The 25,583-nt window shown below is 32.0% G+C and overlaps 1 protein-coding gene, 2 long non-coding RNA genes and 1 pseudogene across 3 annotated transcripts; 3 read left to right on the forward strand and 1 right to left on the reverse strand.

The window, feature by feature from the left end:
* The first annotated feature begins 2,120 nt into the window (after positions 1-2,120).
* LOC112941331 (uncharacterized) lies at positions 2,121-3,182 on the forward strand. Its single transcript, XR_003246418.2, has 2 exons — positions 2,121-2,226; positions 2,354-3,182. It is a non-coding gene; the product is annotated as an uncharacterized lncRNA (long non-coding RNA).
* Positions 3,183-4,801: 1,619 nt separating this feature from the next.
* On the reverse strand, positions 4,802-8,681 carry LOC101260041 (uncharacterized). Its single transcript, XR_003246419.2, has 2 exons — positions 5,586-8,681; positions 4,802-5,064 (listed from the first exon to the last, which is right to left on the reverse strand). It is a non-coding gene; the product is annotated as an uncharacterized lncRNA (long non-coding RNA).
* A 6,011-nt stretch (positions 8,682-14,692) lies between these two features.
* Positions 14,693-15,202, forward strand: LOC138347844 (LRR receptor-like serine/threonine-protein kinase EFR). The gene has a single exon (XM_069296389.1). It carries the CDS (start codon positions 14,693-14,695, stop codon positions 15,200-15,202), a length of 510 nt encoding a protein of 169 aa, XP_069152490.1.
* A 37-nt stretch (positions 15,203-15,239) lies between these two features.
* Positions 15,240-17,275, forward strand: LOC101259145 (receptor kinase-like protein Xa21; annotated as a pseudogene).
* Positions 17,276-25,583: the final 8,308 nt, after the last annotated feature.

Below are 25,583 nucleotides of genomic sequence, written 5' to 3' on the forward strand. Positions count from 1 at the left end.
TTAATTTGATTTTTTATTTAAACTTTATTATAATTATCAACATGTACGTACTATCTTTATTAGATCATTAAGAATTCTAACTTCCAAACATGAAATAAATATATTTAAAGATAAAAATATGAAAAAGTATAAGAGATATTTAAAAATTATATCGAAGTAAATATCTTTACGTATAAATAAAATTTTAAAATTATATATATAATGTCGGGTTGGTCTTTTTAATTTAAACCAAACCAACCCAAAGATAATTAAGTTTTTTTTTCCAACACCAAATCAAGTCAAACTAAACCACTAGTCAAATTTTTTTCGATTTAACTCGACTTACTGTTTGATTCGATTTTCGATTTAATTTTATACACCCTAATTTAAATATATATTATGTAATCACAAAAATATAAATGAACAATAAATAATTTAATTATGCGATATAAACATGATAGAGAAGACTAATTTATTTGAGTTAGTAAGTGTGCAGTTAATATTGTTTCGGTGAATGATTTTTAGATGTTGCTTTTTGGCGTATAATAATATATAAATCATTTTGTTTTGTGAGAGTACATATATCTTCGCAATTTGAAAATATTTGCAGAGACTGTAATTGTTATGGTGAAGTCTTTTTCGATCAACTAGAGAGATAATATCACAAATGGTTACTCAATTTTAAATATTTTACTTAAAAAGTCATTCATTTTTTGTTAATTATTTAGAAAGTTACTTAATTTTGTTTTTTAACTTAACAGTCAGTCAAATATTGATGTTTCACTTTAAAAGTCACTCAACTATTTATATTTCACTTACAAAGTTACTAAATCAATTTAAATAACATTTTCATTAAATTTTGTAAAAATACAAAAAAATAATTAAATTATTTTTTTTTAAAGAAAAGGATGATTATTTTAGTTAATGTTTCTTTTACTAGCTTTTCATTTAAAGAAAATACCAGAAGATCGTTACTGCCCTTTTTTTTAGTCACTTCTTATCATTTCAAAATTTTCTTTTTGGTAAATCAATTGTTACTCTACGTTTTTAAAATAGATATCATATTATTTTCTTAAAAATAGTTTAAGATAAAATATAATGAAAAAATTACTTAAATTGATCGATTACTTTCTAACATATAAATTGTTAGGTGACTTTCTAAGTGAAATATTAATAATTGAATAACTTTGAGTTATAAAATAAAATTGAGTCTCTTTTTAAGTAAACAATTTAAAGTTGAGTAACTATCTCAGATATTAACTCTCAAGTACGAGAAATCTTGAATTGGTTGAGAAGATAGTTGATGAATTAGTTTTTCCTCCATTTCAATAGTGAAATTTAATTAAGTTCAGAGCCGAAAGGGTGAAAAATGTTAATAAAAATTTTAAAACGGTGTATGAATTTTTTTTAACCAAAATGGCAAAATCGCTTACAAAGTAACAATTTTGACCGCCGAAAAAAATGTTTAAAATTTGCTTTTTTTAAAAAAAAATCCAACAAAATCGTTGCCAAGACAGCAATTTTCAAAATCAAAATTTCAAAATTATTTTTTAATAAATCGCTGCAAAGGCAGCGATTTTACGTTAATTTTTTAAATTATTTTTTTGCTTTTTTAAAAAAAAAATTAAAACAAAATCGCTGCATTTGAATCAACTTTTATTTTTTAAAAAAAATCAAATCGCTATGAAGGCATCCATTTACTGAATTTTATTATTTTTATAATAATTTCTTAAAGTAAATTGCTGTCAGTGAAGCAATTTATGATTATTTTTTTTTAATATTAAGTAAATTGCTGCGAGAGCTGCGATTATAGGAGTTTTTTTTTATAAATTTTTATTAAATAAATTACTGCACTAGCAATGATTTACGAATTTTTTTTTAAAAAAAAAAAACAGCTCCAAAAAATAAATCCTACCTATTTTCTAATTGTGTAGCAAAATTTCTGGAAAAAAAAATCAATTTACTCTAATTTTTTTTTTAATTTTAAAGTTTATCACATGTCAACTTTACAAAAAATATTCACATGTCATATTCTTACAAAAAAAATTCACATGTCAAACTTTTACAAAAAAAAATCACGGGAATTTATAAGAAATAGTGTCAAAGTCACATGTTACATTATTTTCTTATAAATTGGTTGAACTAATCATTCAAATTGTATTGTATTTTTTTCAATTTTTCAAAGTTTTTAAAAGCCTTTTTTAGTTTTCCAATTTTTCAAAATTTTTAAAGCCTTTTCTCTATAAGGTGAGTTTAAATTTATTTTATTTTTCATTATTTTAATTAATTTTATACTTTTGTATAATATCGTAGATATATTCATCTTTTGATATTTATATTAATGTTAATATTTATTTTTATTTTTTTTGTATAGATATGCATCCGTTAAATGTGAACGTACATATGGGTCCAGTAGAGCATGATGTATTAAAAATCCAAGTTTATCATCCTTCCGAAGGAATTTGGAATGATAGCTTAAAAAAAGAGAAGTCTTGCTTATATACGTGTGGTGGTGATATTGAATTTTGACAACATATAAATATCATCCATTACATTCTCGCATTCGTCAGTATTTTGAAAATTGTAGATTTAAAGGAATTTTTGATGTAGGATGTGTGCCGTATGACTCCGAATTAATTTCTTCTTTAATTGAAAGGTGGCGTCCAGAAACATATTGTTTTCACATGCGAACTGGCGAGGCTACCATAACTTTACAAGATGTTGAAATTTTATTCGAAATGGTAATAGATGGCAATCCTATAATTTTAAATGGAGCTTATGCTTTAAGGATTATAGGTAGACAAGAAATGATGTTTAAATTAACAGGATGGTTACCCGATAATAGTTGTTTTTTCTGGTTTAGTAGATTGTTAACATATAAGTTAATTGAGTATATTGAAGGTTTGGATGGTATTAATGATCACTCAAATGAGCATGAAGTGCAACAAAGATTTAGATTATATTTATTAGGTTATGTGGTGGATCAATATTTCCGGATAAATTTAATAATAATGTTAATTTGGACATTTTGATAGACATGAGAAATTTAGATGTAAAGTCAACATAAGCATGGAGAGCAACCGCATTATCATATTTGTATAATTGCTTATGTCGTGCATCAATGAAAAAATCAAATAAAGTTTGTGGATTTCTCTCTTTAGTGCAGTATACATATTTTTTAATTAAATATTTTTTATATACTAGTAATATGCACTTTTAAATTTAAGTGTATTCTACATAATGATGAATTTTATTTATTGTAGATTTTGGCATGGGAACGAATTATTCCCCTGAAATCATTGCCAAAGCCTCTAAGGACCAATCCACTTGAGACTTCAACTGCGCTTGCCCGTAAATGGACGCGACGTAGAAATCATCAAAAATGAGGCACGAACTGTAATCGGTGTGACTATATATGTACTAGATAATCTAACTGATGAACAGGTATTTAATATTATTAGTATTTTAAACTATTCATATTTTAATTCCATTTTAAATAAAAATATGTTTGGTAGGTCTTTAAATGAGGCACTTATGTTTCACTACCCAAGAAAATTATATGAATAAAATGACATATCATAGATTCTTGGTAGGTCCTTAAAAATAAGATATTATATGACATAATGGTACAAAAAAAATATTTTGTAAGATTGTTCATTGTCACATTACATATTTTTTTTTATTTTTCTGCCAATGTTATTTTTATAATTATCTTACTTAATTATTTTTTATAGTTTATTTGGCAACCTTATTCGGAAGATGTTATTATTGGATTGTCTGAGTGGTGTCGGTTAGGACAACATGTCTGGATGACACAGGTGCCACTTATTTATGAAATTTATCGTGAGTGGCACATGGTTAATCATGTTGTGAGACAGTTTGGTTATTTACAACATATTCTTAGATCGTGTACCCAATTTTTCGAATATCATTTTAAACGTGATAAACGAGCCAAAATAAAACAAGAAGATATAGATGCATTTAACTATACACAATATTTATAGGAACAACGTCAAAATCATATATTTCGACCTCCATTTGTAAGTGATCAAACAGATTACTTTTGCTGGTACATGAGGCATACCCGCATGTTAATTGAAAATCCACAACATGTTGTACAAAAATGGTATCAATACATGGCAGGAAGACATGAGGCATTAGTATGTATATTGTGTAAATTTTAAATACTAATGCCTCATGCCTTCCTGCCATGTATTGATACCCTTTTTGTAAAACATGTTGTGGATTTCCTATAAACATGCGAGTATGCCTCATGTACCAACGAAAGTAATCTGTTTGATCACTTACAAATGGAGGTCGAAATATATGATTTTTACATTGTTCCCATAAATATTGTGTGTAGTTAAATGCATCTATATCTTCTTGTTTTATTTTGGATCGTTTATCACGCTTAAAATGATATTCGAAAAATTAGGTACACGATCTAGGAATATGTTGTAAATAACCAAACTGTCTCACAACACGATCAACCATGTGCCACTCTCGATAAATTCCATAAATAAGTGGCACATGTGTCATCCAGACACGTTGTCCTAACCGACACCACTCAGGCAATCCATTAATAAAATCTTCCGAATAAGGTTGCCAAATAAATTATAAAAAAAATAATTAAGTAAGATAATTATAAAAACAAAATTAGTAGAAAAATAAAAAAAAGGTGTAACGTGAAAATGAACAATCTTACAAAATAATTTTTTGGTACCATTATGTCATGTAATATCTTACTTTTAAGGACCTATCAAGAATCTATGTATATGTCATTTTATTCATATAATTTCTTGGGTAGTAAAACATAAGTGTCTCATATAAAGACCTACCAAACATATTTTTATTTAACATGGAATAAAAATATGAATAGTTTAAAATACTAATAATAATAAATACCTATTCATCAGTTAGATTATCTAGTACATATATAGTCACACCGATTACAGTTCGTGCCTCATTGTGATGATTTCTACGTCGCGTCCATTTACGTGCAAGCGCAGTTGAAGTTTCAAGTTGATTGGTCCTTAGAGGCTTTGTCAATGGTTGCAGGGGAATAATTCGTTCCCATGCCCAAATCTACATAAACAAAATTCACCATTACATAGAATACACTTAAATTTAAAAGTGCATATTACTAGTATATAAAAAATATTTAATTAAAAAATATGTATACTTGCACTAAAGAGAGAAATCCACAAACTTCATTTGATTTTTCATTGATGCACGACATAAGCAATTATACAAATATGTAATGCGTCTGCTCCCCATGCTTGTGTTGACATTACATTTAAATTTCTCATGTCAATCAAAATATCCAAATTAATCTTATTATTAGATTTATCTAAAAATATTAATCCACCACATAACCATAATAAATATAATCTAAATCTTTGTTGCACTTCATGCTCATTTGAGTGATCAGTAATACCATTCAAACCTTCAATATACTTAATCAATTTATATGTTAATAATCTACTAACACCAGAAAAACAACTATTATCAGGTAACGACCATGTTAATTCAAACATCATTTCTTGTCTACCTATAATTCCTAAAGCATAAGCTCCATTTAAAATTATAGGACTACCATCTATTACCATTCCGAATAAAATTTCAACATCTTGTAATGTTATGGTATCCTCATCAGTTTGCATGTGAAAAGTATGTGTTTCTGGACGCCACCTTTCAATTAAAGAAGAAATTAATCCGGAGTCATACGACACACATCCTACATCAAGAATTCTTTTAAATCTACAATTTTCAAAATACTGATGAATGCGAAAATGTAATGGATGATATTTTACATATTGCCAAAATTCAATATCACCACGACGCGTATATAAGCAAGACTTCTCTTCTTTTAAGCTACCATTCCAGATTCCTTCGGAACGATGATGAACTTGAATTTTTAATACATCATGCTCTACTGGACCAGGATGTAAGTACACATTTGACGGATGCATATCCATACACAAAAAGTAAAACTAAATATTAACATTAATATAAGTATCAAAAGATGAATATATCCACAATATCATATAAAAGTATAAAATTAATTAAACAAATTAAAATTAAAATAAATTCAAACTTCCCTTATAGAGAAAGGCTTTTAAAAACTTTGGAAAATTGAAAAACTAGAAAACGCTTTTAAAAATTTTAAAAAATTTGAAAAACTACAATACAATTTGAATGAACAACTCAATCAATTTATAAGAAAATAATAATGTATCATGTGACTTTGACACTATTTCATATAAATGCATGTGAATTTTTTAGTAAAAGTTTGACATGTGAATTTTTTTTGTAAAAATTTGTCATGTGAATATTTTTTGTAAAGTTCACATGTGATTAACTTTAAAAGTTAAAAAAAAAAATTTGGAGTAAATCGGAAAAAAAAATTGCAGAAATTTCACTACACAATTAGAAAATAGGCAGGATTTATTTTTAAGAGATTTTTAAAAAAAACAAAAATTTCGTAAATCGCTACACTATTTAAAAGTAATTAAAAAGTAAAAAATAAAAAACTCCCATAAATCACAGCCACTGCACTGGCATCGAAATTCATAAATCGCTACACTGGCAGCGATTTACTTAAAAAAAATTTAAAAAAATAATAACAAAATTTAGTATATTGCTGCACTGGCTGTGATTTACATAAAAATTAAAAAAAAGTGTAAAATCGCTGTTAAGGCAGCAATTTATTAAAAAAAAAATTGATTCATATGCGATTTTGATTTTTTTTAAAATAATTGATTCAAGGCAGATATTTGATTTTTAAAAAAAGCAAAAAATTAACTTAAAATCGCTACCTTTGCAGTGATTTATTAAAAAAAATTAATTTGAAAATCGCTGTCTTGGCAGCGATTTGTTGGATTTTTTTATTTTTTTTAAAAAAAGCAAATTTTGCAAATCGCTGCTATATAACAGTGATTTTACGGACAAAATCGCTTACGAAGTAGCGATTTTATGGACGAAGTAGCAATTTTGTTATTTTGGTTTAAAAAAGTTCATATATCGTTTTGGAATTTTTGTTAACATTTTTCACCCTTTAAGCTCCGGACTCCAATAATAGTGCCTGGATTGAATAATTGTAGTGCAGTCATCTACCGAGGTAATGCCTTAAATGAACTTTCAAAATTAACATAAACCATTCGAAATGCTTTTCTTCGACTTTTTGTGCTTTTATATAACTAGGAGTATAGTGATGCTTTCCTTTGATAATTTCACGGATCATCTTAATATTTATGTCTGAATTTTGCATAGCATATGATATTAATGAAGTGGCAACCATGTTATCATTCAAATTGAAATGATCCTCCTTATAATTATTTGTAAGACAATTATGCGATTTAACCATTTTTCCTGTCTTCCACATACCGCTTGAAATCTCTCTAAACCAATCATCTAATCACACCCTAACTTATGACGCTTGCAAATAACTTTCCCAACTTTTACTCTTGGATTTATCACAAAGAAATTCTTTTTTAATAGCAAGACTTTATGCTCTTACTGCAGATTTCATTTGCATCTTATTCATAAATAATATACCTAGTTGCATATACAAATTAAATTAATCAACATAAAATAAATAAATAAGTAAATAAACAAATAAACAACTACAAAATATTTAGTTTCAACAATCGAACCTGACTGGATATGTTTAGGTTTGTTTGAATTTCAAAGTGTCGTTCGAATGGAACCATCATCTCTCGTATAGATAAAATCTTCTGCATTTTCTTCAATGATAATTAATACTTTGATCTTCAATGGATGCATTAGGTGCATTATCCACATCATCATCATCATCGTCATACATATCATCAATGACTGTCAATTCATGCTCGAAAGGTTCATCATTGTGCAACTCACCAACTCGTTCATCACCCATAACATTATTATTTACAATTTGTGTACGATAATTCACTGCATTTTGAATTTGATCATACCTATAAAAATAATAATATAAATATATTACATATAAGAAAAATAATATAAAGAAGTAAGAAAACATTACTTTATTTACCTATCAGTTGAATCTCATGAAAAAAAATTCAAATGTTTGAAATTTTGGCTAGACTCTCCCACAATGACACACTTCAATTGGAAGTAATAATTGTGAGTATATGTATGAATATATAAGTACATTGTTGTTTATGAAATCACTACGTGAAAAGCGAAATTTAAAAATATTTTTAAAAAGAACTAAAATTGCTATAGTAATTTAATATTTAAAAATGATAATAATTTAAATAAAATCGCTGCAAATGCAGCTATTTACTACTATTAAAATAAATTAAAGTAGGCAGGATTTACTACCATGAAAAAAATAAAGTAGACTAAAAAAATTAAAAATAAGCAGCAGCGATTAACTAATTAAAAAAATAAAAATTAGTAAATCATAAAAAAAAAATTAACATTGTTGCCTTTGCAGAGATTTATTAAAAATTAATTCAAAACCGTTTCCTTGATAGCGATTTGATTTTTTAAAAGAATTGGTTCAAAATATTGCCTTGGCAGCGATTTGATTTTAAAAAATTTAAAAAAATTGATTCAAAATCGCTGCCTTGGCAGCGATTTGATTTTAAATTTTTTTTTTGAAAAAGAAAAAAAAATTAACGTAAAATCTCTCCTTTGCAATGATTTATTAAAAAAATTGATTTTGAAAATTGCTGCCGTGGCAGCGATTTGTTGAAAATTTTTTGTTAAAAAAAGTAAATTTTACATATCGCAGCAACAATTTTGTTTTTTCCGACAGTCAAAATCGCTACTTCATGAGTGATTTTGCCGTTTTGATTTTAAAAAAATTCATTTATTGTTTTGAAGTTTTAGTTAACATTTTCTACTCTTTACACTCCGAACTCATATTTAATTAGTGGTATCTTTGATTTTGATAACGTGTTCTTCCTTTAATTTTCTCTACTCCCTTGCCCCTTCATCTAACAACCTTCATTTATGTAAGTTTTTGATCTCTAGAAATGTTAAACAAAAACAAAAATAACTCAAAATTAAGTCAAAATGACTTAAAATAAGTTAGGAAGTATTTGACAAGATTAAAAATAATTTTAAAAAAAATTTTGATCTCTAAAAACGTTTGTGGCGATAAACTCTTGATTTCATAATTATGTATTATGAAGAAGGATTATCATAGTGGAGCATAGAAAAATGAGGTGCTTATAACTCTAATTCACTTATGAGTTTACATAGACTATATATTGTCTTCTCTTTCTATTATAAGTTACCCAACTTTTTTCTATTTTGTGAAAAAATGACATTGTTTTCATATTACCGATTAAAATTGTTTGCAATTTTGAGACTTTTTCAATAAAGAATTATTCGTTATGTTAAATATTCCGAAAAGTTAAAATCTCTTATTTGGTCCTTAAAAAAACTACAACTAATCAGAAATTGCGTAAAAGAAGAGACGTCGTAAGTAACAATAGCGCAAAAACATCTTTTTCCTACTTATTTTCCTCCTCCATACTAATCTGTTTTCACATTTTTGGAAATTAGAGTCTATCCTTTTCGATATTTTGTTTGTTTGGTGCTATAAATATAACAATGAACTTTTTAAATACAAACATTCTATGTCCAATGGAGAAGCACATTTTCTTATTAATTCTTTTACTTGTAATTCAATAAAAGTTTGTGGGAATCCTCAAATTAATTGATCATATATTTTATTATATATTACTAAAAGTGAAAATAAAAAAAAATAAAAAGTTGAATTATGATGTTATAATTACTTTAAATTAAAATGTTATAAAACACTTAACTCTTTAATCATAATATTGAATTGTATAATACAATTTAATTAAAATATTAATTACTTTTGCACTTTTTATCAAAATATCTAATTAATAATATTTATCATCTTTTACATTTCCTTAGATTAACTTCTAACTAAAATATCTAATTTAATAATATTTATCATCTATAATCTAGATAATAAATTATAGTCATACAAATATAATAATATATTTAAGACTAAAATTTTTAAAAGTTTTCATTGTCTTTTCAAAATTTTTATAGATTCAGACTATGTCATATAACCAACAAACATACTCACAATTAAATGATGAGCGAATTGGTTGAAATAAATCTAAACTATTATTATTTTACGAATTTCATAACTAAATTATCGGATGTTCTTGTATGGATATCGGAGACAGAGGGGTGCAATTAATGTATTGTATAATTGATGTGATAGTACATGATACAATAGACTTTCTGGTCCTCTCTTGCTGGATCAAGGGAATGTTATGTCAATATTTCTAGCGTGATTTCTGTTCACTTTAGATACAATGAAGTATATGAAAATTGATACTAAATAATACTTACATACCATTATGATACTAAAAATAATAATCTTATGTGTTCATGCACTTTGATACATTAATGTTCATATAATTTTATACTAAATAGTCAAACTTACACTTAAAAAAAACATCACAAAAATTTATATTACTAATATGTTTTCTGTTTACTTTAGATACAATAAATATGAAAATTGATACTAAATAACCCCTACATATCAATATGATATTTAAATAATAATCTTATATACATCAATTTTCATGCACTTTTATACTAAATTTCAACAATACATCCAACTAAAACAGATTAGATACGTAAATGTTCTTGTCCAATACATAGTAGATACACAAATACCTAAATATTTCATTTGTCGTTATATAAATATACAAAAAAAAATAAGGTATCAAAAATTATAAATTGATACTTAAAATTTTATCTATGAAACATTAAGGAATGTGTTAGACGTAGAAGTATCAACAATATTTTGTGTTCCATGAGTGCAATGAAATAAACGATACTTTTTTTTTTAAAAAAAAGAAGCAATTATCCAACTAATGAAAAAGATACAAAAATCAGGATGGATAGGGATACAAATGTTGATACCGTAGGTAGTGTTGGTTGAATGATCAGAGGTGTCGTCTTTCTACCCCTTTTCTTTGGGGTTTTTGGGTCTTTCGAAGTTGATGCATGCCTATTCTTTGAAGAATATCTCTTGCTAGAACTTGGATTTGTCATGACTATAGGGTCATGCAACGATTTAGAACTCAAATCTTCGAAACTTTCGCTTCTGAAAAAAAAAATAGAAAAGGAAGAACATTAGATACACAAGTGTAAAAAAAAAGGGCAAGAAAACTTACTGGAGAAGATGATAAACGAATTTTGAACTAAATAGATACACAAATACCTAAATATTTTAGTTGTCGTTATATATATATCCAAAAAAATAAAGTATCAAAAAATTGTAAACTGATACTTAAAATTTTATCTATGAAACATAAGGAATATGTTAGACATAAAAGTATCAAAAATATTTTGTGTTCCATGAGTGCAATGAAATAAACGATACTTTAAAAATAAAACAATCATCCAACTAACGAAAAAGATACAAAAATCAGGATCGATAGGGATACAAATGTTGATACCGTAGGTAGTGTTGGCCGAATGATCGGAGGTGCCGCCTTTCTATCCATTTTCTTTGAGATTTTTGGGTCTTCCGAAGTAGATGCATGTCTATTCTTTGAAGAATATCTCTTGCTAGAACTTGAATTTGTCAGGACTATAGGGTCATGCAACGATTTAGAACTCAAATTTTCGAAACTTTCGTTTCTGAAAAAAAAATAGAAAAGAAAGAACATATGATACACAAGAAATGTAAAAAAGAAAGAAGGCAAGAAAACTTACTGGAGAAGATGATAAACAAATTCTGAACTCTAAATCGGATGAATTGGAATTTTTATTCTGATTTTGTTAGGATCATAAAACGATTTAGAACTAAAATCTTCAAAAATTTTGATTCTGAAAAGAATACTATAAAATTTTTAGAAAATGCAGAACATTACATACACAAAAAAAAAATTAAAAAAAAATCGAAGAAAAACTTACTTGAGAAACTCTAAAGCGGATGAATAGGGATTGTATTTTTTTGAATTTCAAATTTAGTTTAAAATTTTATCCGAACATTTTTTTTTGAAGGGGGGGGGGGAGGGGGGGGAGATTTGGGCGATATTTTTGGAGATGGGAAGTTCAAGTTTTGATTTCCAACGCAAAAAATATGTTAAAGTATCATTGGGTATAAAAGAAATTTTTGAATTTTAATAAAAGAGTTGTTCAATAGATAAAGTAAAATTATGTAGTTTAGTAATTATTCCTTCTTTTTATCACCTTATAATCAGCAAAAAAAAATTATATCATTTCATTATCCTTTACCAATATTGTTACTTCTCCAAAATTCATTAGCTGATGTAGTTACTTATCTACATTAGTACACTTGATTATTCTGCCAAAATACCTATTAAATGATTTGAGGAAACTAAATTTGATGGGAAAGTAAACTTGATCTACCATTTGATCAAATCACTAAATTAGAACTATATTTAGTTCAAATCATCTAAATGGACATAGCATGCATTAGAAGATATGAACACTAACAAGTTATTTGGATTACTAAATGATAAGAAAACAATTTTACACTTTTACAAATAATTTTTGTAAATAAACTATTAACTAATACTTCCTCCGTTCTATATTAATTTAATTTTTGTATTTCGCATCCTTTAAGCAAAGTAGATTAAGACATATATTGAACATAATTTTTTATTTTTACCCTTATTAATTATTTCTCAAATTTATGATTAAAATAACTATATATTAATTAAACACTAATTTCAATACTAACTAATGAAGAATAAAATTGAAAAAACACTCTAAAAGTAATCTTGAAAACTAAACAATTAAATTAATTTGAAAAATAAAAAATATCTTAAAAATTAAATTAATATGAAATGAAGGAAGTATAATATAAATATTATCAACTGATGTTGCTTGTATTGTCAATCATATACACAAAATTATTATCAACTAATATAATGATAAGCATTACCCGCTGAAGTTACTTATCTTTTTAATACGTTTACACAAACGAAAAACTATCAACATATATAACCATATTGGATTACAAAAGATGCAAACATAATTTGAATTGTTCATCTTCACATTCAATTATGTGTTAATATATGAGAAACAAGAAAAATGGAATTTTTAATCAAACTAAGTCATTATATAAAATAATTTACCAAAGTAATACATTTTTCTAAAATTTTATAAACTAGCATAAACGTATTTCACAATAACGTTTTATGATATATTTTATTTTAAAAAAACTAACAGCATTAGGTTGATATACGTTACTATAAGTAACGTTTTATTCCTAAAACGTTACTGTGAGTAACGTATATCAATCAGACTCTATCAGCTTTTAAAAAATAAAATATATCCTACAACGTTATTATGGAATACGTTTATACTAGTTTTGTAAAATTATAAAAAAAACATATTATTTTGGTGAATTGCTTTATATAATGACTTAGTTTGGTCAAAACCTCAAAAAAAAGGCAAGGTGAACAATGCACAACATGAAAAGTAAAATATATATAAATAAAAATATTCTTAAAAATATTGTTGGACTTTTATATCCTCTTAAAATTGAATATTCCTTAAATATAAATATACAAAAACAAATATTAAATATTTATCTTAGAAGATTTGTCTTGAAATATCAAAATGATTATTATGATATATATATATATATATACATATATATATATATATATATATATATATTTGAGTTGACTGACTTTTCTCAATCAACCCTTAATTAGATAACGCAATTCCGTAATGTGAAATAAGTTTGTGAGATTAAAACCATTTAACTTCATTAGTACGCTTGTAAAAAATATATATATTTCATTTTATTTAGGAAAAGGGTTTAAGTATTTCGTTAGATTATGACCGAAACTTCAAAGACATATCTTAACCAAAATAAGGTTCTATTACTCCTGAACCCATTTTTTGGTAATTTTGTGCATCTTTTGGCTTATGTGACATCCAAATATTTCTCGCGCGCCTCAATTACGTGGAGTCATGGAGTGTGACACGTAAAGCAAAAAGGTGCACAAAATTACAAAAGAAATAAGGTTAGGGGGTAATAGAACCTTAATTTAATTAAGGTGTATCTCTCTAATTTCATCATAATCTAGAAGGTATTGTGCATTATCTCTTTTATCCGTAATGAGAAAACAAACACATTATAGTCATACAAGTATAATAACATATTTAAGACTAAAAATTTTCATTTTAATGTTTTGCATGATTGATGTGATACGTTTGCACTTGAGAAATAGTAATATTGTGAAGACCAATTGCTCAGTCAAGTCAACGTACAACATAAGTGTTGCTATATATTGGAATAATACATTTGAAAACCAAATCAAGCTTTGAATCAATCATGAAGAATAACATTCTCTTATTATTGATTCTTCTCTTTCTAATTCAATTTTCTGTATCACTCTCTTCCTCAAATGAGACTGATCAACAAGCCCTATTGCTTTTCCATAATCTTATTACAACTCCCACTCATTTTTTGGCCAATAATTGGACCTCTTTTTGCACTTGGTTTGGTGTCACTTGCAGTCCAAAAAGGCAAAGGGTCATGGCCTTGGCTCTTCCAAATTTGCAACTTCAAGGCACAATTTTCCCCATCTTTGGCCAATTTGTCCTTCCTCAGTGTTCTCAATCTCCACAACAACAGCTTCCACGGTGGCATCCCTTATGGCATCGGCCACATTCCTCGCTTGCGAATTATTGATGTTGAAAACAATCAGCTTATAATCTTATGGGTGAAATTCCAGAGGCTATTTTTAACATATCTTCTTTGGAAGTGATCGATTTCAGTTTCAATAAACTCTCGGGAAGAATTCCAAGCACTACAGGTCTTCATCTTCCCAACCTTGAAGAACTTTACTTGGGAGAGAATCAGCTTGAAGGGGAAATTCCATTGTTCATAACAAATGCTTCCAAGCTTCAGATACTCTCTCTATCACAAAACTTTCTGACAGGAACTATTCCTACTAATTTAGGAAATCTTCGTGAGCTACGACATATGTTCCTACATCATAATCAACTTACCAATGAACCAACAGAGCGTGAGTTGCGATTCTTCAATTCTTTGGCGGACTGTAGGATGTTGAGATATCTACAAGTGGGTAACAATCCGTTGAGTGGCGTTCTGCCAAATTCTATTGGGAATCTCTCATCTACTATTGAAAACTTTATTATAGCAAATGCGCACATCAATGGCCTCATCCCCACTAGTATAGGCAACTTGAGCGTCTTACATCCCTAGGCATTCAAGACAACAACTTGGCAGGGAATATCCCTTCCGAGTTTGGTAAGCTTAAACAACTCCAGGGGTTGCAGGGACATATTCCAGAGGGAGTCTGCCATTTGTCTAATTTGGTTAAATTATATCTGGATGGGAATGAGCTCTCTGGATTAATTCCAGAATGCTTAGGAAAATCTAAGCATGCTACAATATCTTTATTTGGGTTCTAATAAATTTTCATCAAAATTTCCGTTAAGCCTTTGGAAGATGAGTGGTCTTCTCTATCTGAGTGTGTCACAGAATTCAATAGAGGGAGAAGTTCCATCAGATATTGGAGGACTGAAAGCCATTGTAAGACTACATCTTTCCAGTAACCACTTTTCAGGTGTGATACCAACCAGATTGGGGGAACTCCAAAATCTACAGTCTCTTGACCTGTCGAACAATTCATTTTTTGGCAAAATTCCATTATCCTTTGCCGACCTGATAAGCTTAGAATTCTTGGAGTTGTCTTCAAATGCATTGTCAGGTACTATTCCTAAGTCTTTGGAAAAACTCTCATACCTCAAAAGCATTAACGTTTCATTTAATGATTTAGAAGGTCAAATACCGAGTGGTGGTGTGTTTGCAAATTCCACTCGGTTATCATTTCTCGGGAACAAAGGTCTTTGTGGAATGCACATATTGGAGATTCCTGCTTGTGTTATCACTAATCCTGGAAAACAATCAACGCTTACGGAGGTTGTGATAAAAATTGTTACTCCACTGATTATTGCATCCTTTCTAATATTCTTGTTGGTTGCAATTTGGATAATGAAAAGACACAAGAAAGGGAAGTCCAAAGATGTAGAGAAGGTACTGGAGATTGGGACTCATCAATTAGTTTCTTATTACGAGATTCAACGAGCAACAAATAATTTTGATGAATCCAATTTAATTGGTGAGGGAAGCTCTGGCTCTGTGTACAAAGGTGCATTGTTTGGTGGAACTGCAGTGGCCATTAAGGTTCTGGATTTGGAAAATGAGCAAGTATGCAAGAGGTTTGATACCGAATGTGAAGTTTCAGTGATACCGAATATGCAAGAAATCTTGTTTCAGTGATTACTACGTGTTCTAGTGACTATATAAGAGCCTTTGTTCTGCAATTTATGCCCAATGGAAGTCTTGAGAATTGGTTGTACAAAGAAGATCGGCACTTGAACCTTCGTCAAAGAGTCGCTGTGATGCTTGATGCAGCTATGGCAGTTGAATATCTACATCATGGTCATGTAACTCCAATAGTTCATTGCGACTTAAAGCCAGCCAACATTCTTTTGGATGAAGATATGGTAGCTCATGTTGGTGATTTTGGCATCTCTAGAATTTTAGCCATAAGCAAGTCAATGGCTTATACAGAAACATTGGGCACTCCTGGATACATTGCACCAGGTATAAAAAAATCTACTCTCTTTGATTTTCTCTTATCATAATTATATTAAGCCTCTCCAAGTTGTAAAAGTAAAAAGAGGATTATTGTTGTATTTCAATTGAGTAACTTTTGTTCAATCCTTTTCTAAGAATATGGCTCGGAGGGAATAGTGTCTGCTAGTGGTGATGTTTATAGCTACGGCATCATGTTGATGGAGGTTTTGACGAAAAGAAGGCCAACAGATGAAGAGATATGTAGTGACAATCTTGACTTGAGGAAATGGATAACACAATCATTTTCAGGGAATATGATGGACGTTATGGATGCCAATCTTTTTTCTGAGAAAGAACAAATCACTAGTAAAAGTGAAATGTGCATAGCGTCGATGATAGAATTGGGTTTAGACTGCACAAAGGAAAGGGCAGAATCAAGAGTGACCATGAAAGAAGTAGTGAAGAGGCTTTGTAAAATCAACAACGCATTTCTGGAAACGTAAAAGTGGTTTAATATGATGGTTTTTGTTTCTTCAGTTAAGTCTTCCTATAGTAATATTGGAGCTAGTCATATGTTGTTTGTAATTTCATTTGAGTGGTTTTGACCCTATTTTATTTTATTTTATCTATTTGTATTTATGTTTTGAATGCTTGAACGAAAATTAATAAACTTCTTTTAAATGTGAGAAAAAACATAAACAATTAAATTGACTCCCAAACATGACCAGGCCGGACCCCACACGCCTAATGATAATGCTGATTGCATTTTATATTATTGACGTCTTTGGCTCCCAAACTTATCGAGGTCGACTTTTATAAGCCTAACTAGTTTATCACCAATATATATATCACTATTATTATTTTCTTAATATCACTATTATGTATATATTAAAATTATTTCTATTTAAACAAAAGTATATTTTACATAAAGCATTCAAGTATTATCAAATTCATTATGTATTAATAAAAAATTTATAATTAAATAAAACTTAAAAAGTATAATAACAAGAAAATAAAGAAGTTTTATTTTGCAAAATAATACATAATTAAATAAAAATATGGGTTGCATACCAATTCATTTTGAACAACCATATCATAACTCCAAAATGATAAAAAAAAAACATAAAATCATAATCTAACATAAGAAAAATCTAAAGAAATATATAAGTCATATCTTATAATGTTAAGTTTAATAGTTGAACTATATTCAACTATAATCTAAAAAAGCTTCTCTTCTAATTTTAGAATAAAGTTATTTGTTCTTATCCTCAGTTAACTTCTCACCGACTTGTGTTCATATCATAAATCTAAAAAAAGAAAAAAGAATAGGTAGATGATAGAAAAGAGATGAATGTAATGACCTAGGAAGCAATAAGCTGTATTTATAGTGATATTTGATTGTCATTTCACCTACCAAAATTTTTTAATGGTGCACATTGAATCATGATAGATAAATTTATTTTAGTTTAAAAATTCAAAGAATCACAAATTTTGAAGAGTTCCGTACATTATTGTTTCATGATAGATAAATTCTGTTAATTTCAAAATTCAAAAAATCACAAAATTCTAAGAGTTCCATACATTAATGTTTTCTACTTTAATTTAATTCAACCTAATTAATTATAATTATAATGACATATCTAAAAAAATTAAAGTGTATTTGTTGGAATTCATATTCTAACATTATGTAATTAAATATTAGTATTTAAAAAATAAATTAAGTTATTTTAATTTAGTAGAGGGGCAAAATGACAATTCAACTTTTAAGGTTAAAATTTTCAATACTAGATTCTGAGAACATGCCTGGCACGTTTGTGTAACGACCTGTTTAGTCGTTTTGAGCAGCAGATTTTATTTCTGGAAAAACTGGCTGAGACGACAGACCCCACGACGGACCGTCATGGGCACGACGGACCGTCGAGGGGGTCTCGTTCCAAAACACTTAGATTTCTGAAATTTGGGTACTGAAATCGACTCTCTAAACTTCGTGACGGAATGGCAGGACGGACCGTCACAGGCGTGACGGGCCGTCACAGGCCCTTTAGTAAAATTCAGTCTCTGAACTTTGCGACGGAAGCAGCAGGACGGACCGTCGTAGGCACGACGGGCCGTCACAAACTGCGTAATCCCAGGGTGGGTCGGATTTCTGTTAAATGTTTTAAGGGACGTTTTGGACTATTCCTGATTATAATTATAAAGTTAGTTGTTGAATATTAATAATCAAATTTCTTGAGGGTTAAAGGAGATAACCTTGAATTAATTAATGGGTTAATTCATCATATTTTATACTTAATTATATGCTAATTAGGGTAAAAGAAAGAAGGTTGAATAAGAGAAATAGAAAGAACAGAGAAAGGGAGAAGAACGATCGAGAGAGAGGAGAAACGAAGAGGAAAACAAAGCTTTAGGAAATTTGCTTGCTTGATCACTAATCTTCGGTGGAGGTAGGTTATGGTTTTTATGCTATTCGTAGTAAATTCTTAATAGCGAATGATATAAATTGGGTAGTGTTGTAAACCCTTTTATATGCTTAATTGTATGCTTGCATGGATGTGATGATATAATTGTGATGAAATAAGCATGATGAAGCTATTGAATCCTAAATCTTGAAAACCTCTTGTTAATGATGATGCCTTAGTATAAAAGAAGGCTTGATGAACTAAAAGAATGATGTTAGGGGATCGGGTGTCACGAACCGACACGTAGTAATAGGGGGATCGGGTGTCACGAACCGACACGTAGTATTAGGGAGATCGGGTGTCACGAACCGACACGTAGTATTAGGGGGATCGGGTGTCATGAATCGACACGTAGTATTAAGGGGATCGGGTGTCACGAACCGACACGTAGTATTAGGGGATCGGAGTGTCACGTTCCGACACAAGAGGAATAAAGAGAGTGAATCTTGAAATATGTTAATATACTCAATTTAATGAACCTAATTCCAAAATGAGTATGATGGGGAGGCGTGGGTCCTCATTGATGTGCTTGGTGTTGTGACCAAAGGTTATGGTAATTGTAAATGCCGCATGTTGAGTATTGTAGTTGATTTTATGATATTATCTGATATATACTGTTTTCTATTTTGAGTTGGCCGATGATATCTACTCAGTACTTGTGGTTGTACTGACCCCTACTTGTAATTGTTTTCTTTGTTATTTGTGGAGTGCAGCAAACGTACCGTCGTCTTCAACTCAATCGCAACTCTAGCCAGTCTTCGTCACACCAGATTTCAGGGTGAGCTAAAGCTTCTAGCTTGGACTGGATCTTCTTCTTCATGTCCGGATGCCTTGAAGTTCTGGCATAGACTAGCTGTTATTTATGTTTAGTTTCTTAGGTACTCTTAGACTTAGTAATTCGAGGATAGATGTTGTTGTGATGATGACTTCCAGGTTTTGGGGATAGCATTGAGTTTTTAGAAGTTGATTTTTGATTTTGTTAATGAGTTTTAAGTCTTCCGCATTGTGTTTCTATTTATTATGTTTGAAATGTTGGGGTTTAGATTGGTTGGTTCATGTGGGTGCCACTCACGACACATTTTGGGTCGTGAAAAACTTGGTATCAGAGCATTAGGTTCGTTGTTCTCATCACACAAGAACGAGTCTAGTAGAGTCTTAAGGAACGGTAGGGGGACACCTTTACTTTTCTTTGTGAGGCTATAAGACTTTAGGAAAATTTCATTCTTCTTTCTTTCGTGCTATTGCTTGGATCCAATTGCTATCTAGGTGATACAAATTGGTATCTGACCATCTTCACTCTATTTCGCAGATGGTTAGAACTAGAGCAACAACTACTCCAACACCAGCACCGGCAAGACAAGAGGCGTCTGAGCCAGCCACTGAGACTGTAGCTCGAAGAGGAACAGTGGCAAGAGGCCGTGGTAGAGGTCATAGGAGGACATCCTCTAGAGGAAGAGGAGCCATCTAGTACTAGGGCGGTCACTCCTCCACCGACTGAGGAAGTAGTAAGAGAGGGGGAGGAAGGGGAGAATGAGCAAGTGCAGAATGAGGAATTACCACATTAACCTACCCTAGAGATGATTAATCAGGTTCTTGCTTACCTTAGTGGGTTATCTGATCAGGCCAGACACCTCCAGCATTTTCTGCACCAGCACCTCAGGTTCCGGAAGTACGACAGGCCGCTGCTGAGGCTCCCCGCATGGATGCCTCATTGGAAATAGGCATGTTTCCTCGTTTGACTACAGGGCCTATAATGACAAGCGATCAGCGTGAACTTTTCAGTAAGTTCTTGAAATTGAAACCTCCAGTCTTCAAGGGTGCTGAATCTGAGGATGCCTACGATTTTCTGGTTGATTGTCATGAGCTACTACACAAGATGGGTATAGTAGAACGATTTGGCGTTGAGTTTGTGACTTATCAGTTTCAAAGGAACGCCAAAATGTGGTGGCGGTCACATGTTGAGTGTCAACCAACAGAGGCACCACCTATGACTTGGGCACCATTCTCTAGCTTGTTTATGGAGAAGTATATACCCCGTACTTTAAGGGATAGGAGGAGAGATGAGTTCTTGAGCCTAGAGCAAGATAGGATGTCGGTTACTGCGTATGAGGCTAAGTTTCGCGCATTATCCAGGTATGCCACCCAGCTTTGTTTCAATCCACAAGAGCGGATTCGCCGTTTTTGAAGGGGTTGAGGTCAGATTTGCGGATTTCAGCCTTACTGGTAGCGGCTACAATGAAATCTTTTCAGGAAGTGGTAGACTTTGTGATAGAGGTGGAGGGAGTGAAGCCAGATGACTTCACCTTGGCATCGACATCTAAAAGGTTTCGTAAGGGAGGTGAGTTTAATGGTTCTTACTCCAGAGGGCAGGGTTCAGGAGGTTACCCAGCCCAACCTATCCAGTCTTCACTACAGACTGTAGTTGGGGGTCCACCGCAGACCGGCCAATATTTCTCTGAGTTTAGTGGTTATTCCCAGACTTCGTCATTCTCACAGGGACCTATGCTTGAATCCAGAGAATGTTATGGATGTGGAGAGACTGGACATATTAGGAGGAATTGTCCAAAACCGAGTTACAAACCCCCAATAATCAGAGGTAGAGGTGGTCATGGAAGAGGCCGTTATTCGGGAGGACGTGGTGGCCGAGGTGATGGTGGTCACCAAAACGGCTGGGGTAACGGGCAAACTGGAACTACTGCAGCGCAACATGGTAGGGGCAACGGGCAGACATGTGATAGGGCCCATTGTTATGCTTTCCCTGGGAGATCCGAAGCGGAGACATCTGATGTTGTCATCACAGGTAATCTTTTGGTTTGTGATTGCATGGCTTCTGTATTGTTTGATCCTGGATCCACATTTTTTTATGTATCTTCCTCATTTGCTAATGGTCTTAACTTACATTGTGAATTGCTTGACATGCCTATTCGTGTTTCTACTCCGGTGGGTGAGTTTGTGATAGTTGAAAAGGTGTATAGGTCTTGTCTTGTGACTTTTGTGGGGATCAATACTCATGTAGACTTGGTTATCTTAGAAATGGTTGACTTCGATGTAATTCTGGGTATGACTTGGCTTTCTCCAAATTTTGCAATCTTGGATTGTAATGCTAAAACTGTGACGTTAGCCAAGCCTGGGACAGATCCGTTAGTGTGGGAGGGTGACTACACTTCCAATCTGGTTCGTATCGTCTCCTTTCTTCATGCTAAGAGAATGGTTAGTAAGAGTTGTTTAGCTTTCTTGGCACACCTCAGGGATGTTACTACCCAAGTACCTTCAATTGAGTCAGTTTCGATAGTCCGCGAGATTTTAGATGTGTTTCCTGCAGACTTTCCTGGTATGCCATCGGATAGAGATATTAACTTCTGCATCGATCTTGAACCGGGTACTCGCCCCATTTCTATACCCCCTTATAGAATGGCTCCCACTGAGTTAAGGGAGTTAAAGGCCCAACTTCAAGAGTTGTTGAGCAAAGGCTTCATTAGACCAAGTGCATCCCCTTGGGGTGCTCCTGTTTTGTTTGTGAAGAAGAAGGATGGAAGTTTTCGGATGTGCATAGACTACAGACAACTGAATAAGGTAACGGTTAAGAACAAGTATTCTCTTCCTCGCATTGATGATTTTTTCGATCAGTTACAAGGTGATTGTACCTTCTCAAAAATTGACTTGAGATCTGGTTATCATCAATTGAAAATGCGGGCAGCAGATGTGCCCAAGACTGCTTTTCGTACCAGGTATGGGAATTATGAGTTCTTAGTAATGTCTTTTGGGCTTACGAATGCCCCTGCTGCTTTCATGAGCCTGATGAATGGGATTTTTAAGCCATATTTGGATCTCTTTGTCATTGTATTCATTGATGATATACTGGTATACTCAAAGAGCAAGAAAGAACATGAGGAGCACTTGAGAATTGTGTTGGAAATGTTGAGGGAGAGAAAGCTTTGTGCCAAATTCTCTAAGTGTAAGTTTTGGCTAGATTCAGTGTCCTTCTTAGGGCACGTAGTTTCTAAGGATGAAGTGATGGTGAATCCATCTAAGATTGAAACAGTGAGGAATTGGGTACGACCTACTAATGTGTCAGAAGTAAGGAGCTTTGTTGGTTTAGCTAGCTATTACCGTCGATTTGTCAAGGGGTTCTCTTCTATTGCTTCCCAATTGACAAGTTTGACTAAACAGAATGTTCCATTTGTATGGTCGGACAAGTGTGAAGAAAGCTTTCAGAAACTCAAGACTTTGTTGACTACTGCACCAATCCTCACCTTGCCAATGGAAGGAAAGAACTTCGTTGTTTATTGTGATGCATCATATTCTGGTTTGGGTGCAGTGCTAATGCAAGAGAAAAGTGTAATTGCTTATGCTTCGAGGCAATTAAAGTTGCATGAACTTAATTATCCTACCCACGATTTGGAATTGGCCGCGGTAGTGTTTGCATTAAAGCAATGGAGGCACTATCTATATGGAGTTAAGTGTGAAGTCTACACGGATCATCGTAGCCTACAGTATTGTCTTTACTCAGAAAGATTTGAATTTAAGACAGAGAAGATGGATGGAACTACTGAAGGATTATGACATCACTATCTTGTATCATCCGGGAAAAGCCAATGTTGTGGCAGATGCTTTAAGTAGGAAGGCAAGGAGCATGGGAAGTCTAGCCCACTTGCAAGTTTCAAGATGCCCATTGGCTAGAGAGGTACAGATTCTAGCTAATGACTTAATGAGGCTAAAATAAATAAGAAGGGAGGATTTTTGTCCTGTGTGGAGGCGAGATCTTCCTTTCTTGACAAGATTAAGGGAAAGCAGTTTAATGATGAGAAGCTGATTCGGATTCGAGATAAAGTGCTGCGAGGAGAGTCTAAAGAAGCAAAAATCAACGATGAAGGTGTTTTGAGAATTAAGGGAAGGGTATGTGTACCCCGCGTCGATGATTTGATTCACACTATTCTTACAGAGGCTCATAGTTCAAGGTATTCTATACATCCTGGTGCAACCAAGATGTACCACGACTTAAAGCAACACTTTTGGTGGAGTAGAATGAAGCGTGACATTGTTGATTTTATTGCCAAATGTTCAAATTGTCAGCAAGTAAAATATGAACACCAGAGGCCCGGAGGAACACTTCAGAGAATGCCCATTCCGGAATGGAAGTGGGAGAGAATTGCAATGGACTTCGTGGTTGGTCTTCCAAAGACAATGGGTAAGTATGACTCCATTTGGGTAATCGTTGATAGGTTAACTAAGTCTGCTCACTTCATTCCGGTTAAGGTGACTTACAATGCAGAGAAGTTAGCCAAACTTTACATCTCATAAATTGTTCGATTGCATGGGGTTCCGCTCTCCATCATATCGGATAGAGGTACGCAGTTTACTTCTAAGTTTTGGAAAACATTGCATGCTGAATTGGGTACTAGGTTAGATCTTAGTACTGCATTTCACCCTCAGACCGGTGGTCAGTCTGAGCGAACGATTCAAGTGTTGGAGGATATGCTTCGTGCATATGTGATAGAATTTGGTGGTCATTGTGATAACTTCTTACCCTTAGCAGAGTTCTCATACAACAATAGCTATCACTCAAGTATTAATATGGCCCCGTTCGAGGCATTGTATGGGAGAAGATGTAGGTCTCCCATTGGTTGGTTTGATGCATTTGAGATTAGACCTTGGGGTACTGATCTTCTGAGGGAATCGTTAGATAAAGTAAAATGCATTCAAGAAAAGCTTTTAGCGGCTCAAAGCAGGCAGAAAGAATATGCGGATCGAAAGGTTAGAGACATGGAGTTTATGGAGGGTGAGCAAGTCTTGCTAAAGGTGTCGCCCATGAAAGGGGTGATGCGGTTTGGTAAGCGAGGTAAACTAAGCCCAAGGTACATTGGTCTATTTGAAGTTCTGAAGCGCGTGGGGGAGGTAGCTCATGAATTGGCCTTACCCCCAGGACTGTCAGGAGTGCATCCGGTATTTTATGTGTCTATGTTGAAAAGGTACCATGGGGATGGAAACTACATCATTCGTTGGGATTCAGTTCTGCTTGATGAGAATTTGTCTTATGAGGAGGAGCCTGTTGCTATTTTAGATAGAGAAGTCCGACTGTCAGGAGTGCATCCGGTATTTTATGTGTCTATGTTGAAAAGGTACCATGGGGATGGAAACTACATCATTCGTTGGAATTCAGTTATGCTTGATGAGAATTTATCTTATGAGGAGGAGCCTGTTGCTATTTTAGATAGAGAAATCCGCAAGTTGAGGTCAAGAGAGATTGCATCCATCAAAGTTCAATGGAAGAATCGACCAGTTGAAAAGTCCACTTGGGAGAAGGAGGCTGATAAGCAAGAAAGATACCCACATCTGTTTACAGATTCAGGTACTTATTTTCGCCCTTGTTTCTTTTCTTCTGATCGTTCGAGGACGAACGATGGGTAAATTGGTATCTATTGTAACGACCTGTTTAGTCGTTTTGAGCAGCAGATTTTATTTCTGGAAAAACTGGCTGAGACGACGGACCCCACGACGGACCGTCGAGGGGGTCTCGTTCCAAAACACTTAGATTTCTGAAA

The sequence above is a fragment of the Solanum lycopersicum genome, chromosome 4, assembly GCF_036512215.1.
Source record: "Solanum lycopersicum chromosome 4, SLM_r2.1".
Taxonomy (NCBI): Eukaryota; Viridiplantae; Streptophyta; class Magnoliopsida; order Solanales; family Solanaceae; genus Solanum; species Solanum lycopersicum.